General features: G+C 43.2%; 1 protein-coding gene across 1 annotated transcript in view; it reads left to right on the top strand.

The window, feature by feature from the left end:
* Positions 1 to 353: 353 nt before the first annotated feature.
* The window catches only part of hs2st1b (heparan sulfate 2-O-sulfotransferase 1b), a 90,693-nt gene continuing 68,256 nt past the window's right edge, over positions 354 to 22,790 (top strand). The window contains exon 1 of the mRNA XM_065009448.1: positions 354 to 734. Within this exon, the coding sequence (XP_064865520.1) occupies positions 611 to 734 (124 nt within the window). The 5' untranslated portion in view covers positions 354 to 610. The remainder of the gene's footprint in view (positions 735 to 22,790) is intronic.

Genomic DNA, 22,790 nt, shown 5'->3' with positions numbered 1-22,790 from the left:
GGCAGGACTTGCAGCCGCGATCTGCGTCAGATATAGGAATGACTTGTTGGCGCACACAAGCAGTGTGGTGCAATAATTGAATAACATAGATTTCTAAATTTATTTTGCAATGCAAGAGGTGTAGTCAGCCTGTTACTATAATGTTCCTTCTTAATTGGCTTGGTAACGTTATAGAAAATGGTTTATTGTATAGATATGGCAACTAATCTCCTGCTGTGAAAAAAAACATGTTTTGCTCGTTTTCTGTCCTTTTTGGCGGTGCGGGTTTCGCGTTATCATTCTCTTGAAATGTACCTGTCCTGGCAACCCTGCTTGAATGCGCGCGGTGTGTATAGCAGGCTGCTTTTCACCGGAGCACGGATGAAACGACGGACGGAGCGGAGAGAATTTGGACTGCGAAGAGAACAAGACCTAACGTTGAACTGATTTGATAAGTGTCAGATATTAAATTAGTGGGTAGTATTAGTTAGTTTTTTAATCCCTTTATAAGTGAACGCTAGTCTCGGACATTCCCATCGTTTGCGTGCATTGATAAACACAAGACTTGACTTCACCCTGTCTCTTATGAATATTGAATTCGCGGTATGAATTGTTTACATCTGATAGTTTGATGGGGCTTTTAAGGATTATGATGCCTCCCAAGTTACAGCTTTTGTCTATTTTGGTTTTTGGAGTGTCGATGCTCTTCATTGAAAACCAAATCCAGAAATTGGAGGAGTCGCGGGCAAAACTGGGTAAGCATTTGAACGTTGTTGTGCACACGATATTTTATAAAATATCAACACTAGTTACGTGCTAAGTGTTTGTAAACATTGTGTTTGGAGAATTACAATAATCGATTTTAGTTTGGAAAGCTATCTTGGGGTTTTGGGGTAACGTTTAACTAGCTTAAGATAGCTTTCCAGCCAAGAGTGCAGTTTTGCATTCTAATCGAGCTAGCTTGCAGCTGGTTACCTAAAGGCAACTCAGTAGCTAGTTGACCGGCTACAATTTATCCCCTGTTCCCACATTTGGCTGATGTTTTCCAACAACAAACTAGTTAACTTAATACGTTTTAGTATTTACCAGAAGATACCCGAACCTACCGTTACGCTTTTTTTTACACTGAGCTGCACTGGGGTCAGAACGTAATCATGGTTTCATTAACACAAGAGATCAACATAGCAAATTGGTAGTGATGAACCAATGGAAGACCATCCCATTTCAATGACCGAAGGGGAGGGAGGGGGCATTGGGTGATGCTAATATGGGTGAGGGACATGGCAGGATCAAAGTTGGGGAGAGATTAACTTTAGGAAAATTGCGTTGCTATTGAAATTTCGAAGTTCACTAGTTTCCGGTAACTATAGTTTCCAGGCCATACTAGATTTACTGTTGATACATAGCACTACCAAGCTGTTGCTAGCACCAACATGAGGGTGACGCAAACGTGGCTATACAAATTTACGTGGAAAAGGATCTCGGCCTTCAGACACGATGGAGTCGGAAAACATACCGCAATGCAGAGATGTGATATGCCACTGTACTCCAAATTGTAACTTTATCCACACTGATACATAGACAAGATTGAAATACTGCTAGTTTTCCTTGAAAAATTCCCCTTTTGTCCTACTGCTAGCTAGCATGAGGTGGCTACTGCTAGCTAGCATGAAGATGAAAGTTGCCGTTTCGCCGGTAAAAATGTGCAGTGTTTCAATCTTCTCGTTACAGCTGCATTGTAACTCCGTTGGCTGGAAATCTGTGTCGTCTTGTTCAAATCAAGCTAAAGATGGAGCAGGAATGGCTCTCATATCTATGCGTGAAGTATTTTGATTTGAAGAAGCTAGCTGTCACAGCTATAGCTGTGTTGATATGTTGTTTCCCATTCCCTTAGAGGCAATTCTGCATCATGCAGTTGTCCCCACCTAGGTCTGATCCAAAAGATTTCCCCTTCCAACAAATAGAATGTCAGGTTATCGTTTCACCTGGGTATGATACTGCTGCAGAGAGAACACGCCCTATCCACATGGACAGGGCCGCTGTGGAGAGGGTCAAAAGGTTGGACATCACCGAGGACCTGTAACGGTCCCCTTCACACCGACAGCATGGTGATGAATGCTCAACAGAGCCTTGTTGAAGAAATTAGTCTTGGCCCCCCAATACCCTCCCTCACAAACTTACACAGATGCACCGTTGAGAGCATCCCGTCGGGCTGTATTACCGCATGGTAAGGCAATTACACTGCCTGAAACCGCCTTAAGGGTGGTGCGGTCAGCCAGACTCGTCATCGGGGGCACAATGCCCTCCAGGACATCTAAAGCAGCCAGTGTCATAGGAAGGCCAAGAAGATCTTCAAGGATCTCAGCCACCCGAGCCTCAGTCCTGTTCACCCCGCTACCATCTAGAAGATCTACAAGGACCTCAGCCACCCGAGCCACGGCCTGTTCACCCCGCTACCATCTAGAAGATCATCAAGGACCTCAGCCACCCGAGCCACAGCTTCTGTTCACCCCGCTACCATCTAGAAGGCGGAGATAGTACAGGTGTATCAAATCCAGGATCAAGAGACCTCTATCTCCAGGCCATCAGACTAGCCAGGCCTCCGCCCAGTACCCTGCCCTGAACCTTATTTTATTGCGCTTTATTTACCTAGGCAGGTTGGTTAATAAGAACAAATTCTTATTTACAGTGACGGCCAAACCCAGATGACGCTGGGCCAATTTGTGCGCCGCCCCTATGGTACTCCCAATCACTGGCCGCCCGGTTGTGATACAGCCTGGAATCGAACCAGGGTCTGTAGTGACGCCTCTAGCACTGAGATACAGTCCCTTAGACCGTTGTGCCATTCTGGAGCCCAGAACCTTAGACTCTACCCGGCTACCGCCCGGTACTCTACCCGGCTACCGCCCGGTACTCTACCCTGCCACCGCCCGGTACTCTACCCTGCCACCGCCCGGTACTCTACCCTGCCACCGCCCGGTACTCTACCCTGCCACCGCCCGGTACTCTACCCGGCCACCGCCCGGTACTCAACCTGGCCACCGCCCGGTACTCTACCCTGCCACCGCCCGGTACTCAACCCGGCCACCGCCCGGTACTCAACCCGGCCACCGCCCGGTACTCTACCCGGCCACCGCCCGGTACTCTACCCGGCTACCGCCCGGTACTCTACCCGGCTACCGCCCGGTCCGCCCGGTACTCTACCCTGCTACCACCCGGTACTCTACCCTGCTACCACCGGTACTCTACCCTGCTACCACACGGTACTCTACCCTGCTACCACACGGTACTCTACCCTGCTACCACCCGGTACTCTACCCGGCTACCGCCCAGTACTCTAGCCTGCTACCGCCCGGTACTCTACCCGGCTACCGTCCGGTACTGTACCCTGCTGCTGTTCAATGTACATAGAATCATTGAACACTGATCACTTTTAATGTTTACACACTGTTCTACACACTTTATATCTATATACTGTATTCTACACATGGCTCATCCTGTATAACTAACTACTGCTTGATATACACACATTTTCTATTCACATTAGCTATATACACACCATTCACACGTGTGTGTGTGTGTATATATGTATATATATACATGTATATTTATATATGTATATTTATATATGTATATTTATATATATGTATATTTATATATGTATATGTATGTATATTTATTTATATATATATGTATATTTATATATGTATATTTATATATGTATATTTATATATGTATATTTATATATATATGTATATTTATATATGTATATTTATATATGTATATTTATATATGTATATTTATATATATATATGTATATTTATATATGTATATTTATATATGTATATTTATATATGTATATTTATTTATATATGTATATTTATATATGTATATTTATATATATATATTTATATATGTATATTTATATATGTATATTTATATATGTATATTTATATATGTATATTTATATATGTATATTTATATATGTATATTTATATATGTATATTTATATATGTATATTTATATATGTATATTTATATATGTATATTTATATATGTATATTTATATATGTATATTTATATATATATATGTATATTTATATATGTATATTTATATATGTATATTTATATATGTATATTTATTTATATATGTATATTTATATATGTATATTTATATATATATATTTATATATTTATTTATATATGTATATTTATATATGTATATTTATATATGTATATATGTATATTTATATATGTATATTTATGTATGTATATTTATATATGTATATTTATATATATGTATGTATATTTATATGTATATTTATTTATATATATATATATGTATATTTATATATGTATATTTATATATGTATATTTATATATTTATTTATATATGTATATTTATATGTATATTTATTTATATATATATATATGTATATTTATTTATATATATATATATGTATATTTATTTATATGTATATATATGTATATTTATTTATATGTATATATATGTATATTTATTTATATGTATATTTATTTATATGTATATTTATATATGTATATTTATATATGTATATTTATATATGTATATTTATATATGTATATTTATATATGTATATTTATATTTATTTATATATGTGTGTATATTTATATATATATGTGTGTATATTTATTTATATGTATATTTATATATGTATGTATATTTATATTTATATGTATATTTATTTATATATGTGTGTATATTTATATATATATGTGTGTATATTTATATATATATGTATATTTATATGTATATTTATATATATGTATATTTATTTATTTATTTATATGTATATTTATGTGTATATATATATATGTGTTTTATATATATATGTGTGTGTATTTATTTATATTATATTCTGGACTCTGGTCCGGAAGATAATTTCCTGCAATTCTATCCATCTTGCCATGGGGATTTGTACTGTGTATTTAAATATGATATTCTTGACATAGCTCCAAACCATCTCTACTACTGTACATACCATTCTTAGTATCTCAACTACTGTACATACCATTCTTAGTATCTCAACTACTGTACGTACCATTCTTAGTATATGTTTTGTAAATTATTCACGTGTTGATTCAGGGCCTTCAGAATGTATTCATACCCCTCGATTTATTCCACATCTTGTGTTACAGCCTGAATTCAAAATGGATTAAATACTTTTTCTCTTTTTCCCAGCTACACAAAATAACCCATAATGACAAAGTGAAAACATGTTTATAGACATTTTGTAGAAGCACTTCTGACATTGACTACAGCTGTGAGTCTTTCTGGGTAAATCTTTTAAGTGCTTCCCACACCAGGATCGTTCAACATTTGCCCATTATTCCTTTCAAATTGGTTGTTGATCAAAAGCTAGAGAAACTATTTTCAGGTCTTGCCATATATTTTAAAAGAGATTTAAGCCAGAACTGTAACTCGCCCACTCAGGAACATTCAGTGTCTTCTTGGTAAGCATCTACAGTGTATATTTGGCCTTGTGTTTTAGGTTATTGTCCTACTGAAAGGGGAATTTATCTTCCAGTGTCTAGTGGAAAGCAGACTGAACCAGGTTTTCTTCTAGGATTTTGCCTGTGCTTAGCTCCCTTCCATTATAAAAAAAAAAAAAAAAATTATCCTGAAAAACTCCCCCAGTCCTTAATGATTACAAGCATACCCATAACATGATGCAGCCACCACTATGTTTGAAGATATGGATAGTGGTACTCGGTAATGTGTTGTATTGGATTTGCCCCGGACATGAGGCTTTGTATTCAGGACATAAAGTGTATTTCTTTGGCACATTTTCAGCAGTGTTACTTTCGTGCCTTGTTGCAAACAGGATGCATGTTTTGGAATATTAAAAAAAAAAGTTCAGTACAGGCTTCCTCCTTTTCACTCTGTCAATTAAGTTAGCATTGTGGAGTAACTACAATGTTGACCAAGCCATTAAACTCTTAACGGTTTTAAAGTCACCATTGTCCTCATGGTAAAATCTCTGAGCAGTTTCCTTCCTGTCCGGCAACTGAGTTAGGAAGGACGCCTGTATCTTTGTAGTGACTGGGTGTATTGATACACCATCCAAAGTATAATTCACAACTTCACCAGGCTCAAAGGGATATTCAATGTCTGCTTTACATTATTTTTTACCCATCTACTAATAGTTGCACTTCTTTGCGAGGTGTTGAAAAACCTCCCTGGTCTTTGTTTGAAATTCACTGCTCGCCTGAGGGACCTTACAGTTATCTGTATGTGTGGGGTACAGGGGTGAGGTAGTCATTCAACAGTCATGTTAAACTCTATTATTGGACACAAAGTGAGTCCATGCAACTTAGTATGTGACTTGTTAAGCACATTTTTACCCCTAACTTGTTTAGGCTTACCATAATAAAAGGGGTTGAATACTTATTGACTCAGACATTTGAAGCGGCAGGGTAGCCTAGTGGTTAGAGTGGAGGGGCGGCAGGTAGCCTAGTGGTTAGAGTGTAGAGACGGCAGGGTGGCCTAGTGGTTAGAGTGTAGAGACGGCAGGGTGGCCTAGTGGTTAGAGTGGAGGGGCGGCAGGGTGGCCTAGTGGTTAGAGTGTAGAGACGGCAGGGTGGCCTAGTGGTTAGAGTGTAGAGACGGCAGGGTGGCCTAGTGGTTAGAGTGTAGAGACGGCAGGGTGGCCTAGTGGTTAGAGTGTTGGACTAGTAACCGAAAGGTTGCAAGTTCAAATCCCAGAGCTGACAAGGTGCAAATCTGTCGTTCTGCCCCTGAACAGGCAGTTAACCCACTGTTCCTAGGCCGTCATGGAAAATAAGAATTTGTTCTTGACTGACTTGCCTAGTAAAATAAAATTTCAGTTTGACATTTTTTAAAATTAATTTCTTTCTCGTTGCACCCTCTATAACATCTGCTAAACTGTGTACACGACCAATAAACTATTTGTTTTGATCATGTCTTGTCAGTTGTCTGCGAAGGCGAAGCCATAACCATCCCAAAGGATCATCCTTCCTGTTCCTCTGAAGCGGGGTAGAGACAGAGCTGCTAGTCTAGACTAGCCGTCATGCTCCCCTTCGGTGTTATTTAATGTTGTAGAGACAGAGCTGCTAGTCTAGACTAGCCGTCATGCTCCCCTTCGGCTTTATTTAATGTTGTAAGTTACATTTATATTTTTTTAAATAAGGGAGGGTGGGGGGTGTTTGTGTGTGTAAATATAACAATCAATCGAGTATATCATGACTAATGAACCAATGAATAATGGACAGAAAGCATGTTTTAATTCAGATCTAATTTGTATTTGTCACAAGCTTCCTAAACAACAGGTGTAGACATAACAGTGAAGTGTTTAACTTTTCCAACAATGCAACCAAAACAACAAAAAAACAAGGTTAAAAAGATACAATAATTAGAACTAGTAACCCGAGGAATAAGTACACAGCTTTCAGACATCTGAATTTTCATTATGGATGAGATTGGGGGGGGGGGGGGGGGGGGGGGGGAGCTGAAATCCAATAATACTGTATTTAAAGGGGATTAAATGTGGACGGCTGCTGTATCTGGAGAGGTGAAAGGTGATGAATGAGCAGAAATGAGGAAAATCCCCATCGTGCTGCCAGTCTGTCACTATGGCCCAGTCTCTGACACATCAATGCCTGCGTCCCAAATCACACCCTATATTCCCTAATATAGTGCACTACTTTTGACCAGGGACCCCCTCTAGGTATTTCAAACTCTGAATAGGGGTAAACTGTACAGATACTTTTACATATAGTTCTACTATGCAGGCTATCAATACAAATGGATGTTTTTAATTAAAAAAAAAAAAAAAAAAAAGAGATCTATCTTTTTTTTTTTTTAAATGCATTTCACGTTATGATTTGCTGCACAGTGACGAGTAGGTCACGCTAGCTCATTGTGTGAAACGCATTGGAGCTACCATGAGCAGCTTCCTTGTGGTACTGCATATAATACATGCAGTACCACTAATACATTGCCATTAAGGCTATTGTTAAGGCCCACCACACCAGGAAGCTGCTGACACAACCCTGGAAACAAAGAGGATTATAATAATTGTTACTAGGTAGCTTAAGACCTTTGTTGGTCCCTGCTGAGCTGCAACAGATTGACGTTGGGAGTATCCTAGTACTTCATAGCAGTACTTCATAAGGGGGTTGAGCAGGGACTGGTTGAGGGCAGTGTCCAAGGATTAAGTTTGAGTGGGAGAGGAAGGCTCTATATTAATAGATGGTAGTAAGTAGGGCCGGGACGATACCTCAAGTTTTTGCTCTGATGGAGGGGCCTGGGTAGAGTTTTTGCTCTGATGGGGGGAAGCCTGGGCACAGTTTTTGCTCTGATGGGGGGGCTGGGCAGAGTTTTTGCTCTGATGGGGGGCCTGGGCAGAGTTTTTGCTCTGATGACGGGGTGGTCCTGGGCTATTTGGAGGGAGAAAGAAGAGCAGGATGTCCATATTGTGTTTGAGTAGACAATTACAGTGGCATTACCCATCATGCCAATGGGTCAACCCTTTTGACCAGATGTGACTATCCTTTCTGATTGAACAGGATTCATCTGCCCAGCGATGTTTGTAGAGTGCATTTTGCCATGTGCACTACTGATCATTAAGCCCCTCTTTTGTTGCTGTCCTAACAGCTTTTTGAAAGCACACAGATGACACAGGGGCCATTTACCTAGGATACATGGCTGAATTCACAAGAACAAGGCATGTGCTTTATATTTGAATATGTCTTAAGTCTGGTATGTGAGCTGCAATGGGTTTTATACTTGGCAAGGTTACTTAAAAAATAAATAACAAATTGTAAATTTCATTGTAAAACTGAACCCAATGGGGATGTTTCCTTCGTGTCCTCAATGCATTTCCCCACTTCTTTAGCAAGGGCTTTCGTTGTGGAGTGGATTGTCTTGGTACCCTGGCAAGTCTCCTTGGCAAAGTGGGCTTCATGGAGGGGAAGAAAGGAGTGAGAGGAGGGGGGGGGGGGGGGGAGAAGGTGGAGCGATTTGACAGACGCCTCTCACACGGTTCAGTAAAGCCCTGTTCTTTTCTGGGCCTGGTTTTCATGTCTGTTCAATCTGGATCTCTGCTCAGCAACCTTATCACGAAGACTGCAACTTTTCAGTTGAACCTGATTGGAGCCATTTTGTATTTTCTTGGATGGTTGGAATCCCAGCAAAATGCTCTCTGATTTCTTGTTTTAAGTGGTGCAGAGACAGAGGTAACTTTTTAATGTTTTGGTTCCATATATTTAAAACATCTAATTTTTCTGTATTTTTAAAAATAGTTTGAACTGTTCTAGGGTTAGGCTATTATTGCTGCACGACGAAGTTATCTCTGCGAATCATCGTAATGTTTGTGTCAATTAATCCTGTAAGGGATATGTTGTCAACTGGTGATTAGACACGGAAATAAAATACAAAATTCATCAAATAATAATTGTACAAACCCCATCTCTTGTCCCACTACTTGCCAGCCCCAAAATAAGGTTTTGTTTCTGTGTAACTGATTTTGAATTATTCATGTTTTTGCTCACTGTAACCAATCGTCTGAGCCCACTGGAGTAAGTTTGGTTTGTGATTGGCAGCACATCCATTATGATACTGGTTAGCTGAGTGATGAATGGAGGTGTGTGTGTGTGTGTGTGTGTGTGATTAATACGACTGCAGCAGGAGTATTGTCTTTCTGACTGTCAATAATAATCTTTTATCAGGAGGCTGGCTTTTGGTGTTAATCAGCAGTGCTTTGATAAACGAGCTGCCGGTCAAACTGCAAATGTAGTGGTGAGGAGAGCGATGCCAGGCCAGACCACACATCCTACTTCGACAGGACTTCTTAATCTGCTGCTGTGGGCAAACTACCAAACAAACTGGCACACCACGATGAGAGTTCAGGTTTGATTTCTACCGGTTTTGTCTTCTTCCTCTCAGCCTTGTGCAGTTTAGACTGGATGGACGGACGGACGGACAGAGACCGACCGAGACAGACGGCAAGTGGAGGATGGTCATCGTTCTCTTTTTTAGAAACAAATGACTCCGGTCTTATTGTAGGTTTTGGGTGTTTTGTCAAGTAACAAAGCCTAACACTTCCCCTTTCTAGGCAGATATGAGTAATTCATCTAAACTAGTGGAAGTGAGTGCATAAGCACTATGGAAGACATGGTACCCTAAATAATGAGTCTCTGACGGAAAAGAAAGGAAGAGTGAATGCCTCTTCTCAGCTGAAGGCATGCTGATTCCTGTCTCAAACACTCTGCATGGCCCCGAATGCCTCCTCCCTGTCTCAGCTGGGGCGGCAGGGTAGCCTAGTGGTTAGAGCGTTGGACTAGTAACCGAAAGGTTGCAAGTTTGAATCCCCGAGCTGACAAGGTACAAATCTGTCGTTCTGCCCCTGAACAGGCAGTTAACCCACTGTTCCTAGGGCCGTCATTGAAAATAAGAATTTGTTCTTAACTGACTTGCCTAGTAAAATAAAGGTAAAATTAAAAATGTAATTCCTGTCTAACTCTGTATGTCCATGTTCACATTCACTATCCCTCAATTAGGAATGTGACACATTATTTTTTTTTCTTAACGTTTAAACTATTTTTTTTATTTGTATTTTTAAATCTGGTTTTCTTGTAAAATGATAAATGATTGCATTCCACATGAATTCACAATGTTGCTGCTGTAACGGATGTGAAACTGCAAGCTTAGTTAGCGGTGGTGCTGGTGTAACGGATGTGAAACGGCTAGCTTAGTTAGCGGTGGTGCTGAGGTAACGGATGTGAAACGGCTAGCTTAGTTAGCGGTGGTGCTGAGGTAACGGATGTGAAACGGCTAGCTTAGTTAGCGGTGGTGCTGAGGTAACGGATGTGAAACGGCTAGCTTAGTTAGCGGTGGTGCTGAGGTAACGGATGTGAAACGGCTAGCTTAGTTAGCGGTGGTGCTGAGGTAACGGATGTGAAACGGCTAGCTTAGTTAGCGGTGGTGCTGGTGTAACGGATGTGAAACGGCTAGCTTAGTTAGCGGTGGTGCTGGTGTAACGGATGTGAAACGGCTAGCTTAGTTAGCGGTGGTGCTGGTGTAACGGATGTGAAACGGCTAGCTTAGTTAGCGGTGGTGCTGAGGTAACGGATGTGAAACTGCTAGCTTAGTTAGCGGTGGTGCTGGTGTAACGGATGTGAAACGGCTAGCTTAGTTAGCGGTGGTGCTGGTGTAACGGATGTGAAACGGCTAGCTTAGTTAGCGGTGGTGCTGGTGTAACGGATGTGAAACGGCTAGCTTAGTTAGCGGTGGTGCTGGTGTAACGGATGTGAAACTGCTAGCTTAGTTAGCGGTGGTGCGCGCCCGGGTATGGGCGAGGGGACGGTCTAAAGTTATACTGTTACACTGCTAGCAACAATATGGGTCTCATGGTGCATCCCGTTCAGATGGTTGCCCATTACACCTGTACTACCATTTGACTCACTATGCTGTGTTATTTTCTCCATGCACTTCCTATCGCTGAGTCTACCATTTTAAATTACACAACCCAGGCCTTTTATAGCCTATTATCTTGTTGGGCTATAACACAGAAAGTTATGTTTTGTGATAACTGCACAGTGATTTTAATTTTATGGAGGCAAAAAGTGGGATTTTTTTTTTTTTTTCTTGATAAGGTTCCCAATTTTAGTTTAAACGTTCACACCCCTACCTTCCATCTCAATCTCAGCTGGGTATCCCCATTCACTATCCCTCAATCTCAGCTGGGTGTCCCCATTCCATTACGTCATCAGCAACTTGACAGATTTTAATGTTGTATAATGGGCTAGTCATTGAGTGGTAAAACAGGCTACGTGGCAGATTCTGCAGGCGTTTCATCTGAGAGATCCTTCTAACCTGTTTTTATTTTATTTAATTTTTTGGGGTTGGGGGGGGGGACTTTAATAAGATACATGTTTAGTCCTGCTTGATAATGCTTAGGCATGGATCTCTGAGTGTATGTTTCTCTGAATGCGTTTGAATTTTGTCTGGTGAATTCCTTTATAGTTTGGGCCTTTAAATAAAAAAAACAAAATTAGTTTAGTAATTTGTCAAATGTATCCATAATTGATCATGCCCTTGCAGCCAGGCTACCGTACTGAATTGATGACCTATCACATTCCAGACACGATCAGGACTCTCGACTAGGAGCTGTGATTCTGAACTTGTTCCACTTCCTGCTATTACACACGTAACTTCTGATGGGGAACAACAAACTGTTTGTGCTCCAACATGACCCGGGACAGGACAGCTATATTGATCCAGAGAAGAGGGGAGTGATGGTGGCGATAAGGAGAGGGAGAGCAGAGATTACAGTGGCCTTCTCTTTCACCGGCTGACATCCGATCGCATCGCTTCTACAGGGCTACTCTGTGTCTGTTCTCTTCTACAGGGCTACTCTGTGTCTGTTCTCTTCTACAGGGCTACTCTGTGTCTGTTCTCTTCTACAGGGCTACTCTGTGTCTGTTCTCTTACAGGGCTACTCTGTGTCTGTTCTCTTCTACAGGGCTACTCTGTGTCTGTTCTCTTCTACAGGGCTACTCTGTGTCTGTTCTCTTCTACAGGGCTACTCTGTGTCTGTTCTCTTTTACAGGGCTACTGTGTGTCTGTTCTCTTTTACAGGGCTACTGTGTGTCTGTTCTCTTTTACAGGGCTACTCTGTGTCTGTTCTCTTCTACAGGGCTACTCTGTGTCTGTTCTCTTCTACAGGGCTACTCTGTGTCTGTTCTCTTCTACAGGGCTACTCTGTGTCTGTTCTCTTCTACAGGGCTACTCTGTGTCTGTTCTCTTCTACAGGGCTACTCTGTGTCTGTTCTCTTCTACAGGGCTACTCTGTGTCTGTTCTCTTCTACAGGGCTACTCTGTGTCTGTTCTCTTCTACAGGGCTACCCTGTGTCTGTTCTCTTCTACAGGGCTACCGTGTCTGTCTGCCTAGTTCTGTGTGCTGCCTTGAGCTTCAATTCTTTATTTCGGTTTACTTCACTAAAATACTCTCAAATCTTTAAAAAAAAAAAAAAAATAATCCTTTGGTCTTTTCTGAGCTTTAGAGGATGGTATTTTAGATATGGGGATATCTATGTAAAAGGACGCATGAGCATCAACATGTGAAGTCAAATGAAACCGAAGAGTCAAAATTTAAGGCATACATTTTTTTCAACCATTTTCTATCCTAAATGTGAGTAAGTCTTTGATTCTTGGGTCAAACTAATGGAAAAGGGGTCTTTTTTTAAAAGAAAATGTCTACTAGAAACAGTCTTAAAAGGTATTGGAAATACATCAACACACCATGTTGAAGTAAAGACCCCTGACAACTATTTTGGTTCGGACCAGCCTTGATTTGGCCCAAACAGACTTCTAGATTTGGTTCAGTCCAGATCTGAACCAGTCATAGATATTTGGAGAGCACAGTATGTTACAGGCGAGCACAGTAAAGTATAGTTCATTACACAGTGGAGTACCACACGAGTTGAGTACACTGTAATATTCTGAACTATACTGTACTTTAATGTCTAAACTTGTGAATGATCTATGATTGGTTCAGATTTGGTCCTGACCAACCCAATTTTATCTTGCTTGGGGGCGGAGCTCATTAAAATAATAGAATAATAACCAAATATGCGATTAACCACTTATTTGCACAGACTGGTCATGTGGAGTATAGTCTCTGTTGTTTAATTAGTACATAGTTAAAACCTGCATTTCAAGAAGGGATCCCTTCTTCTTAACTAAGTTACTAGAAATTAGCCTTTTAAAGCTGATATAAATAAAGATGTATTTTTTAAAAAGGTTTGTCACCTTTTTTGGACCTCACCAGTTTGCGTCTCTGAGGGTCATAAGCAAACAAGGAAAATGCTTCTCGTGGCTGGTGATTTTAATGCAGGGAAACTGAAATCTGTTTCACCTCATTTTATTATTACCTCGTACCCCTGCACATCGACTGGGTACTGCTACTCCCTGTATATAGCCATGGTATTACCTCGTACCCCTGCACATCGACTGGGTACTGCTACTCCCTGTATATAGCCATATTATTACCTCGTACCCCTGCACATCGACTGGGTACTGCTACTCCCTGTATATAGCCATGTTATTACCTCGTACCCCTGCACATCGACTGGGTACAGCTACTCCCTGTATATAGCCATATTATTACCTCGTACCCCTGCACATCGACTGGGTACTGCTAGTCCCTGTATATAGCCATGTTATTACCTCGTACCCCTGCTCATCGACTCAGTACTGCTACTCCCCGTATATAGCCATGTTATTACCTCGTACCCCTGCACATCGACTCAGTACTGCTACACCCCGTATATAGCCATGTTATTACCTCGTACCCCTGCACATCGACTAGGTACTGCTACTCCCCGTATATAGCCATATTATTACCTCGTACCCCTGCACATCGACTCAGTACTGCTACTCCCTGTATATAGCCATGTTATTACCTCGCACCCTGCACATCGACTCAGTACTGCTACTCCCTGTATATAGACATGTTATTACCTCGCACCCTGCACATCGACTCAGTACTGCTACTCCCGTATATAGCCATGTTATTACCTCGTACCCCTGCACATCGACTCAGTACTGCTACTCCCTGTATATAGACATGTTATTACCGCACTCCCTGCACATCGACTCAGTACTGCTACTCCCCGTATATAGCCATGTTATTACCTCGCACCCTGCACATCGACTGGGTACTGCTACTCCCTGTATATAGCCATGTTATTACCTCGCACCCCTGCACATCGACTCAGTACTGCTACTCCCTGTATATAGCCATGTTATTACCTCATACCCCTGCACATCGACTCCCTGTATATAGCCATGTTATTACCTCATACTGCTACTCCCGTATATAGCCATGTTATTACCTCTACCCTGCACATCGACTGGGTACTGCTACTCCCTGTATATAGCCATATTATTACCTCGTGTATATAGCCATATTATTACCTACCCTGCACATCGACTGGGTACTGCTACTCCCGTATATAGCCATGTTATTACCTCTTACCCCTGCACATCGACTGGGTACTGCTACTCCCGTATATAGCCATGTTATTACCTCGCTACTCCCTGCACATCGACTGGGTACTGCTACTCCCCTGTATATAGCCATGTTATACCCCTGCACATCGACTAGGTACTGCTACTCCCTGTATATAGCCATGGTATTACCTCGTACCCCTGCACATCGACTAGGTACTGCTACTCCCGTATATAGCCATGTTATTACCTCGTACCCTGCACATCGACGACTAGGTCCAGCTACTCCCCTGTATATAGCCATGGTATTACCTCGCACCCCTGCACATCGACTAGGTACTGCTACTCCCCGTATATAGCCATGTTATTACCTCGTACCCCTGCACATCGACTAGGTCCAGCTACTCCCTGTATATAGCCATGGTATTACCTCGTACCCCTGCACATCGACTAGGTACTGCTACTCCCCGTATATAGCCATGTTATTACTGTATATAGACATGTTATTACTACCCTGCACATCGACTAGGTCCAGCTACTCCCTGTATATAGCCATGGTATTACCTCGTACCCCTGCACATCGACTAGGTCCAGCTACTCCCTGTATATAGCCATATTATTACCTCGTACCCCTGCACATCGACTGGGTACTGCTACTCCCCGTATATAGCCATGTTATTACCTCGTACCCCTGCACATCGACTGGGTACTGCTACTCCCCGTATATAGCCATGTTAATACCTCGTACTGCTACTCCCTGTATATAGCCATGGTATTACCTCGTACCCCTGCACATCGACTAGGTACTGCTACTCCCCGTATATAGCCATGTTATTACCTCGTACCCCTGCACATCGACTAGGTCCAGCTACTCCCTGTATATAGACATGGTATTACCTCGTACCCCTGCACATCGACTAGGTACTGCTACTCCCCGTATATAGCCATGTTATTACCTCGTACCCCTGCACATCGACTAGGTCCAGCTACTCCCTGTATATAGACATGGTATTACCTCGTACCCCTGCACATCGACTCAGTACTGCTACTCCCTGTATATAGCCATGTTATTACCTCATACCCCTGCACATCGACTCCCTGTATATAGCCATGTTATTACCTCATACTGCTACTCCCCGTATATAGCCATGTTATTACCTCTTACCCCTGCACATCGACTGGGTACTGCTACTCCCTGTATATAGCCATATTATTACCTCGTACCCCTGCACATCGACTGGGTACTGCTACTCCCCGTATATAGCCATGTTATTACCTCTTACCCCTGCACATCGACTGGGTACTGCTACTCCCCGTATATAGCCATGTTATTACCTCGTACCCCTGCACATCGACTCAGTACTGCTACTCCCTGTATATAGCCATGGTATTACCTCGTACCCCTGCACATCGACTAGGTACTGCTACTCCCCGTATATAGCCATGTTATTACCTCGTACCCCTGCACATCGACTAGGTCCAGCTACTCCCTGTATATAGACATGGTATTACCTCGTACCCCTGCACATCGACTAGGTACTGCTACTCCCCGTATATAGCCATGGTATTACCTCGTACCCCTGCACATCGACTAGGTCCAGCTACTCCCTGTATATAGCCATATTATTACCTCGTACCCCTGCACATCGACTGGGTACTGCTACTCCCCGTATATAGCCATGTTATTACCTCGTACCCCTGCACATCGACTGGGTACTGCTACTCCCCGTATATAGCCATGTTAATACCTCGTACTGCTACTCCCTGTATATAGCCATGGTATTACCTCGTACCCCTGCACATCGACTAGGTACTGCTACTCCCCGTATATAGCCATGTTATTACCTCGTACCCCTGCACATCGACTAGGTACTGCTACTCCCTGTATATAGACATGTTATTACCTCGTACCCCTGCACATCGACTAGGTACTGCTACTCCCTGTATATAGCCATGTTATTACCTCGTACCCCTGCACATCGACTAGGTCCAGCTACCCCCTGTATATAGCCATGTTATTACCTCGTACCCCTGCACATCGACTAGGTACTGCTACTCCCTGTATATAGCCATGTTATTACCTCGTACCCCTGCACATCGACTAGGTCCAGCTACTCCCTGTATATAGCCATGTTATTACCTCGTACCCCTGCACATCGACTAGGTCCAGCTACTCCCTGTATATAGCCATGGTATTACCTCGTACCCCTGCACATCGACTAGGTCCAGCTACTCCCCGTATATAGCCATGTTATACCTCGTGCCCACATCGACTAGGTCCAGCTACTCCCTGTATATACATGGTATTACCTGCACATCGACTAGGTCCAGCTACTCCCTGTATATAGCCATGGTATTACCTCGTACCCCTGCACATCGACTAGGTCCAGCTACTCCCTGTATATAGCCATGGTATTACCTAGCCGTGCACCCCTGCACATCGACTAGGTCCAGCTACTCCCTGTATATAGCCATGGTATTACCTCGTACCCCTGCACATCGACTAGGTCCAGCTACTCCCTGTATATAGACATGGTATTACCTCGTACCCTGCACATCGACTAGGTACTGCTACTCCCCGTATATAGCCATGTTATTACCTCGTACCCCCTGCACATCGACTAGGTCCAGCTACTCCCTGTATATAGCCATGTTATTATACCCCTGCCATGGCTATACTCCCTGCACATGTATTACCTCATGTTATTACCCCTGCACATCGACTAGGTACTGCTACTCCCCGTATATAGCCATGTTATTACCTCGTACCCCTGCACATCGACTAGGTCCAGCTACTCCCTGTATATAGCCATGGTATTACCTCGTACCCCTGCACATCGACTAGGTACTGCTACTCCCCGTATATAGCCATGTTATTACCTCGTACCCCTGCACATCGACTAGGTCCAGCTACTCCCTGTATATAGCCATGTTATTACCTCGTACCCCTGCACATCGACTAGGTCCAGCTACTCCCTGTATATAGCCATGTTATTACCTCGTACCCCTGCACATCGACTAGGTCCAGCTACTCCCTGTATATAGCCATGTTATTACCTCGTACCCCTGCACATCGACTAGGTCCAGCTACTCCCTGTATATAGCCATGGTATTACCTCGTGCCCCTGCACATCGACTAGGTACTGCTACTCCCGTATATAGCCATGTTATTACCTCGTGCCCCTGCACATCGACTAGGTCCAGCTACTCCCTGTATATAGCCACACCCCTGCACATCGACTAGGTCCAGCTACTCCCTGTATATAGCCATGTTATTACCTCGTACCCCTGCACATCGACTAGGTCCAGCTACTCCCGTATATAGCCATGTTATTACCTCGTACCCTGCACATCGACTAGGTCCAGCTACTCCCTGTATATAGCCAGGTACCCCTGCACATCCAGCCAGCTACTCCTGTATATAGCCATGTTATTACCTCGTACCCCTGCACATCGACTAGGTCCAGCTACTCCCTGTATATAGACATGGTATTACCTCGTACCCCTGCACATCGACTAGGTACTGCTACTCCCCGTATATAGCCATGTTATTACCTCGTACCCCTGCACATCGACTAGGTCCAGCTACTCCCTGTATATAGCCATGGTATTACCTCGTACCCCTGCACATCGACTAGGTCCAGCTACTCCCTGTATATAGCCATATTATTACCTCGTACCCCTGCACATCGACTGGGTACTGCTACTCCCCGTATATAGCCATGTTATTACCTCGTACCCCTGCACATCGACTGGGTACTGCTACTCCCCGTATATAGCCATGTTAATACCTCGTACTGCTACTCCCTGTATATAGACATGGTATTACCTCGTACCCCTGCACATCGACTAGGTACTGCTACTCCCTGTATATAGCCATGTTATTACCTCGTACCCCTGCACATCGACTAGGTCCAGCTACTCCCTGTATATAGCCATGGTATTACCTCGTACCCCTGCACATCGACTAGGTACTGCTACTCCCCGTATATAGCCATGTTATTACCTCATACCCCTGCACATCGACTAGGTCCAGCTACTCCCTGTATATAGCCATGTTATTACCTCGTAACCCTGCACATCGACTAGGTCCAGCTACTCCCTGTATATAGCCATGTTATTACCTCGTACCCCTGCACATCGACTAGGTCCAGCTACTCCCTGTATATAGCCATGGTATTACCTCGTACCCCTGCACATCGACTAGGTCCAGCTACTCCCTGTATATAGCCATGTTATTACCTCGTACCCCTGCACATCGACTAGGTCCAGCTACTCCCTGTATATAGACATGGTATTACCTCGTACCCCTGCACATCGACTAGGTACTGCTACTCCCCGTATATAGCCATGTTATTACCTCGTACCCCTGCACATCGACTAGGTCCAGCTACTCCCTGTATATAGCCATGGTATTACCTCGTACCCCTGCACATCGACTAGGTCCAGCTACTCCCTGTATATAGCCATGGTATTACCTCATGTTATTACCCCTGCACATCGACTAGGTCCAGCTACTCCCTGTATATAGCCATGGTATTACCTCACCCTGCACATCGACTAGGTACTGCTACTCCCGTATATAGCCATGTTATTACCTCGACTAGGTCCAGCTACCCCTGCACATCGACTAGGTCCAGCTACTCCCTGTATATAGCCATGGTATTACCTCGTACCCCTGCACATCGACTAGGTACTGCTACTCCCCGTATATAGCCATGTTATTACCTCGTACCCCTGCACATCGACTAGGTCCAGCTACTCCCTGTATATAGCCATGTTATTACCTCGTACCCCTGCACATCGACTAGGTACTGCTACTCCCTGTATATAGCCATGTTATTACCTCGTACCCCTGCACATCAACTAGGTCCAGCTACTCCCTGTATATAGCCATGTTATTACCTCGTACCCCTGCACATCGACTAGGTCCAGCTACTCCCTGTATATAGCCATGTTATTACCTCGTACCCCTGCACATCGACTAGGTCCAGCTACTCCCTGTATATAGCCATGTTATTACCTCGTACCCCTGCACATCGACTAGGTCCAGCTACTCCCTGTATATAGCCATGTTATTACCTCGTACCCCTGCACATCGACTAGGTCCAGCTACTCCCTGTATATAGCCAAGTTAATTTCTAAGTTTTAATTGCTATTCATTATTCACTGTGTAGTTATTCCTCAATGCACTTTTTTAAATTGAAATGTTTTGTTGTAAAAGGACCTAATAAAATAAGCCTTTCTCACTTAGTCTTCACCTGTTGTTGATGAAGCATGTGACGAATACCACTTCATTAGCTTCTGCTCGTCTTGTGTTAGGGTTCTATTGTGCTAGACCTAAACAGATGGTGTGATGTCTCGTGTTAGGGGCCTATTGTGCTAGACCTAAACAGATGGTGGGACGTCTCGTGTTAGGGTTCTATTGTGCTAGACCTAAACAGATGGTGGGACGTCTCGTGTTAGGGTTCTATTGTGCTAGACCTAAACAGATGGTGGGATGTCTCGTGTTAGGGTTCTATTGTGCTAGACCTAAACAGATGGTGGGACGTCTTGTGTTAGGGTTCTATTGTGCTAGACCTAAACAGATGGTGGGAGGTGTTGTGTTAGGGTTCTATTGTGCTAGACCTAAACAGATGGTGGGATGTGTTGTGTTAGGGTTCTATTGTGCTAGACCTAAACAGATGGTGGGACGTCTTGTGTTAGGGTTCTATTGTGCTAGACCTAAACAGATGGTAGGATGTAGGGTTCTATTGTGCTAGACCTAAACAGATGTGTTTGTGGGTTCTATTGTGCTAGACCTAAACAGATGGTGGGAGGTGTTGTGTTAGGGTTCTATTGTGCTAGACCTAAACAGATGGTGGGATGTCTTGTGTTAGGGTTCTATTGTGCTAGACCTAAACAGATGGTGGGATGTCTTGTGTTAGGGTTCTATTGTGCTAGACCTAAACAGATGGTGGGATGTCTCGTGTTAGGGGCCTATTGTGCTAGACCTAAACAGATGGTGGGATGTGTTGTGTTAGGGTTCTATTGTGCTAGACCTAAACAGATGGTGGGATGTCTTGTGTTAGGGGCCTATTGTGCTAGACCTAAACAGATGGTGGGATGTGTTGTGTTAGGGTTCTATTGTGCTAGACCTAAACAGATGGTGGGATGTGTTGTGTTAGGGTTCTATTGTGCTAGACCTAAACAGATGGTGGGATGTGTTGTGTTAGGGTTCTATTGTGCTAGACCTAAACAGATGGTGTGATGTCTCGTGTTAGGGGCCTATTGTGCTAGACCTAAACAGATGGTGGGATGTGTTGTGTTAGGGTTCTATTGTGCTAGACCTAAACAGATGGTGGGAGGTGTTGTGTTAGGGTTCTATTGTGCTAGACCTAAACAGATGGTGGGATGTGTTGGTCCACAGGGGAAAGTCTTGGTTCATTTCATGATGTAGCCTCATGGGGGGGGGGAGTCTGCGTTTTCCAGTTGAAGACATAGTAGGGGGCATGTGCTGTAGCACCAACCTGTCCAAAGCCCATTTCCCCAAAGCATTGCATCGTGGGCACATCTCTCTAACTGATGATTTTTCCTGCAAACGATTAGACTAAATGTAAATCTCTCTCTCTGCTTATTTTACCCACTGCTACTCCCTGTATTGCTGTTTGGTACCTGTCGCTTTGTTTCAGGCGGAACATCAGCTGCTGTCGGATGATTTGTCCTTTATCTCCCACTGAGGTGGGCGGCCTAGTGGAAACAGAACCATTACACTCTTTGCTAAACTTAAAAAATGCACACCTTTTTTGGGGGTTTGATTTTGACTAAGAATTACAAAAAATATATATTTTTTTTAGGAAGAACAAAGCCGCAATGGATTTGTCATTGAGGCTAGGTTACTCAAATTAGCGTGGAAAATGCTGATGTCTGTTGACATCCCAGTTTTTCTCACCAATTTCAGTGAGCCAGTGAGTTGTACAGTAGATTGTACTTTTCTTAAAGCTTGGGCAGTAGCATCACTAAGCCAAAGCCTATTGGATTGAACACATCTGCTATGGTGAACCACTGAGGTGGTTATTGAAAGGACTCTATCTGGGACGCAACAAGTAAAATATGTCTGTGACAGCTGCTCAAATGATTTACGAGGTTGTGATTGGCCTTACCTCTATTTATGCCATCTGCTCTGTCTGTAGAACAGCACGGGAGCCTGCATACACCACATTATCCAATCTGCTCTGTCTGTAGAACAGCATGGGAGCCTGCATACACCACAATATCCAATCTGCTCTGTCTGTAGAACAGCATGGGAGCCTGGCCTGCATACACCACAATATCCAATCTGCTCTGTCTGTAGAACAGTATGGGAGCACGTCCTGCATACACCACATTATCCCATCTGCTCTGTCTGTCTGTAGAACAGCATGGGAGCCTGCATACACCACAATATCCAATCTGCTCTGTCTGTAGAACAGCATGGGAGCACGTCCTGCATACACCACATTATCCAATCTGCTCTGTCTGTAGAACAGCATGGGAGCCTGCATACACCACATTATCCCATCTGCTCTGTCTGTAGAACAGCATGGGAGCCTGCATACACCACCTTATCCCATCTGCTCTGTCTGTAGAACAGCATGGGAGCATGGCCTGCATACACCACATTATCCAATCTGCTCTGTCTGTAGAACAGCAAGGGAGCATGGCCTGCATACACCACATTATCCAATCTGCTCTGTCTGTAGAACAGCATGGGAGCCTGCATACACCACATTATCCCATCTGCTCTGTCTGTAGAACAGCATGGGAGCCTGCATACACCA

Source organism: Oncorhynchus nerka, linkage group LG24, assembly GCF_034236695.1.
Source record: "Oncorhynchus nerka isolate Pitt River linkage group LG24, Oner_Uvic_2.0, whole genome shotgun sequence".
NCBI lineage: Eukaryota > Metazoa > Chordata > Actinopteri > Salmoniformes > Salmonidae > Oncorhynchus > Oncorhynchus nerka.
The sequence above is the reverse complement of the archived record's forward strand: the minus strand, read 5'-3'. Positions and strand labels throughout refer to the sequence as shown.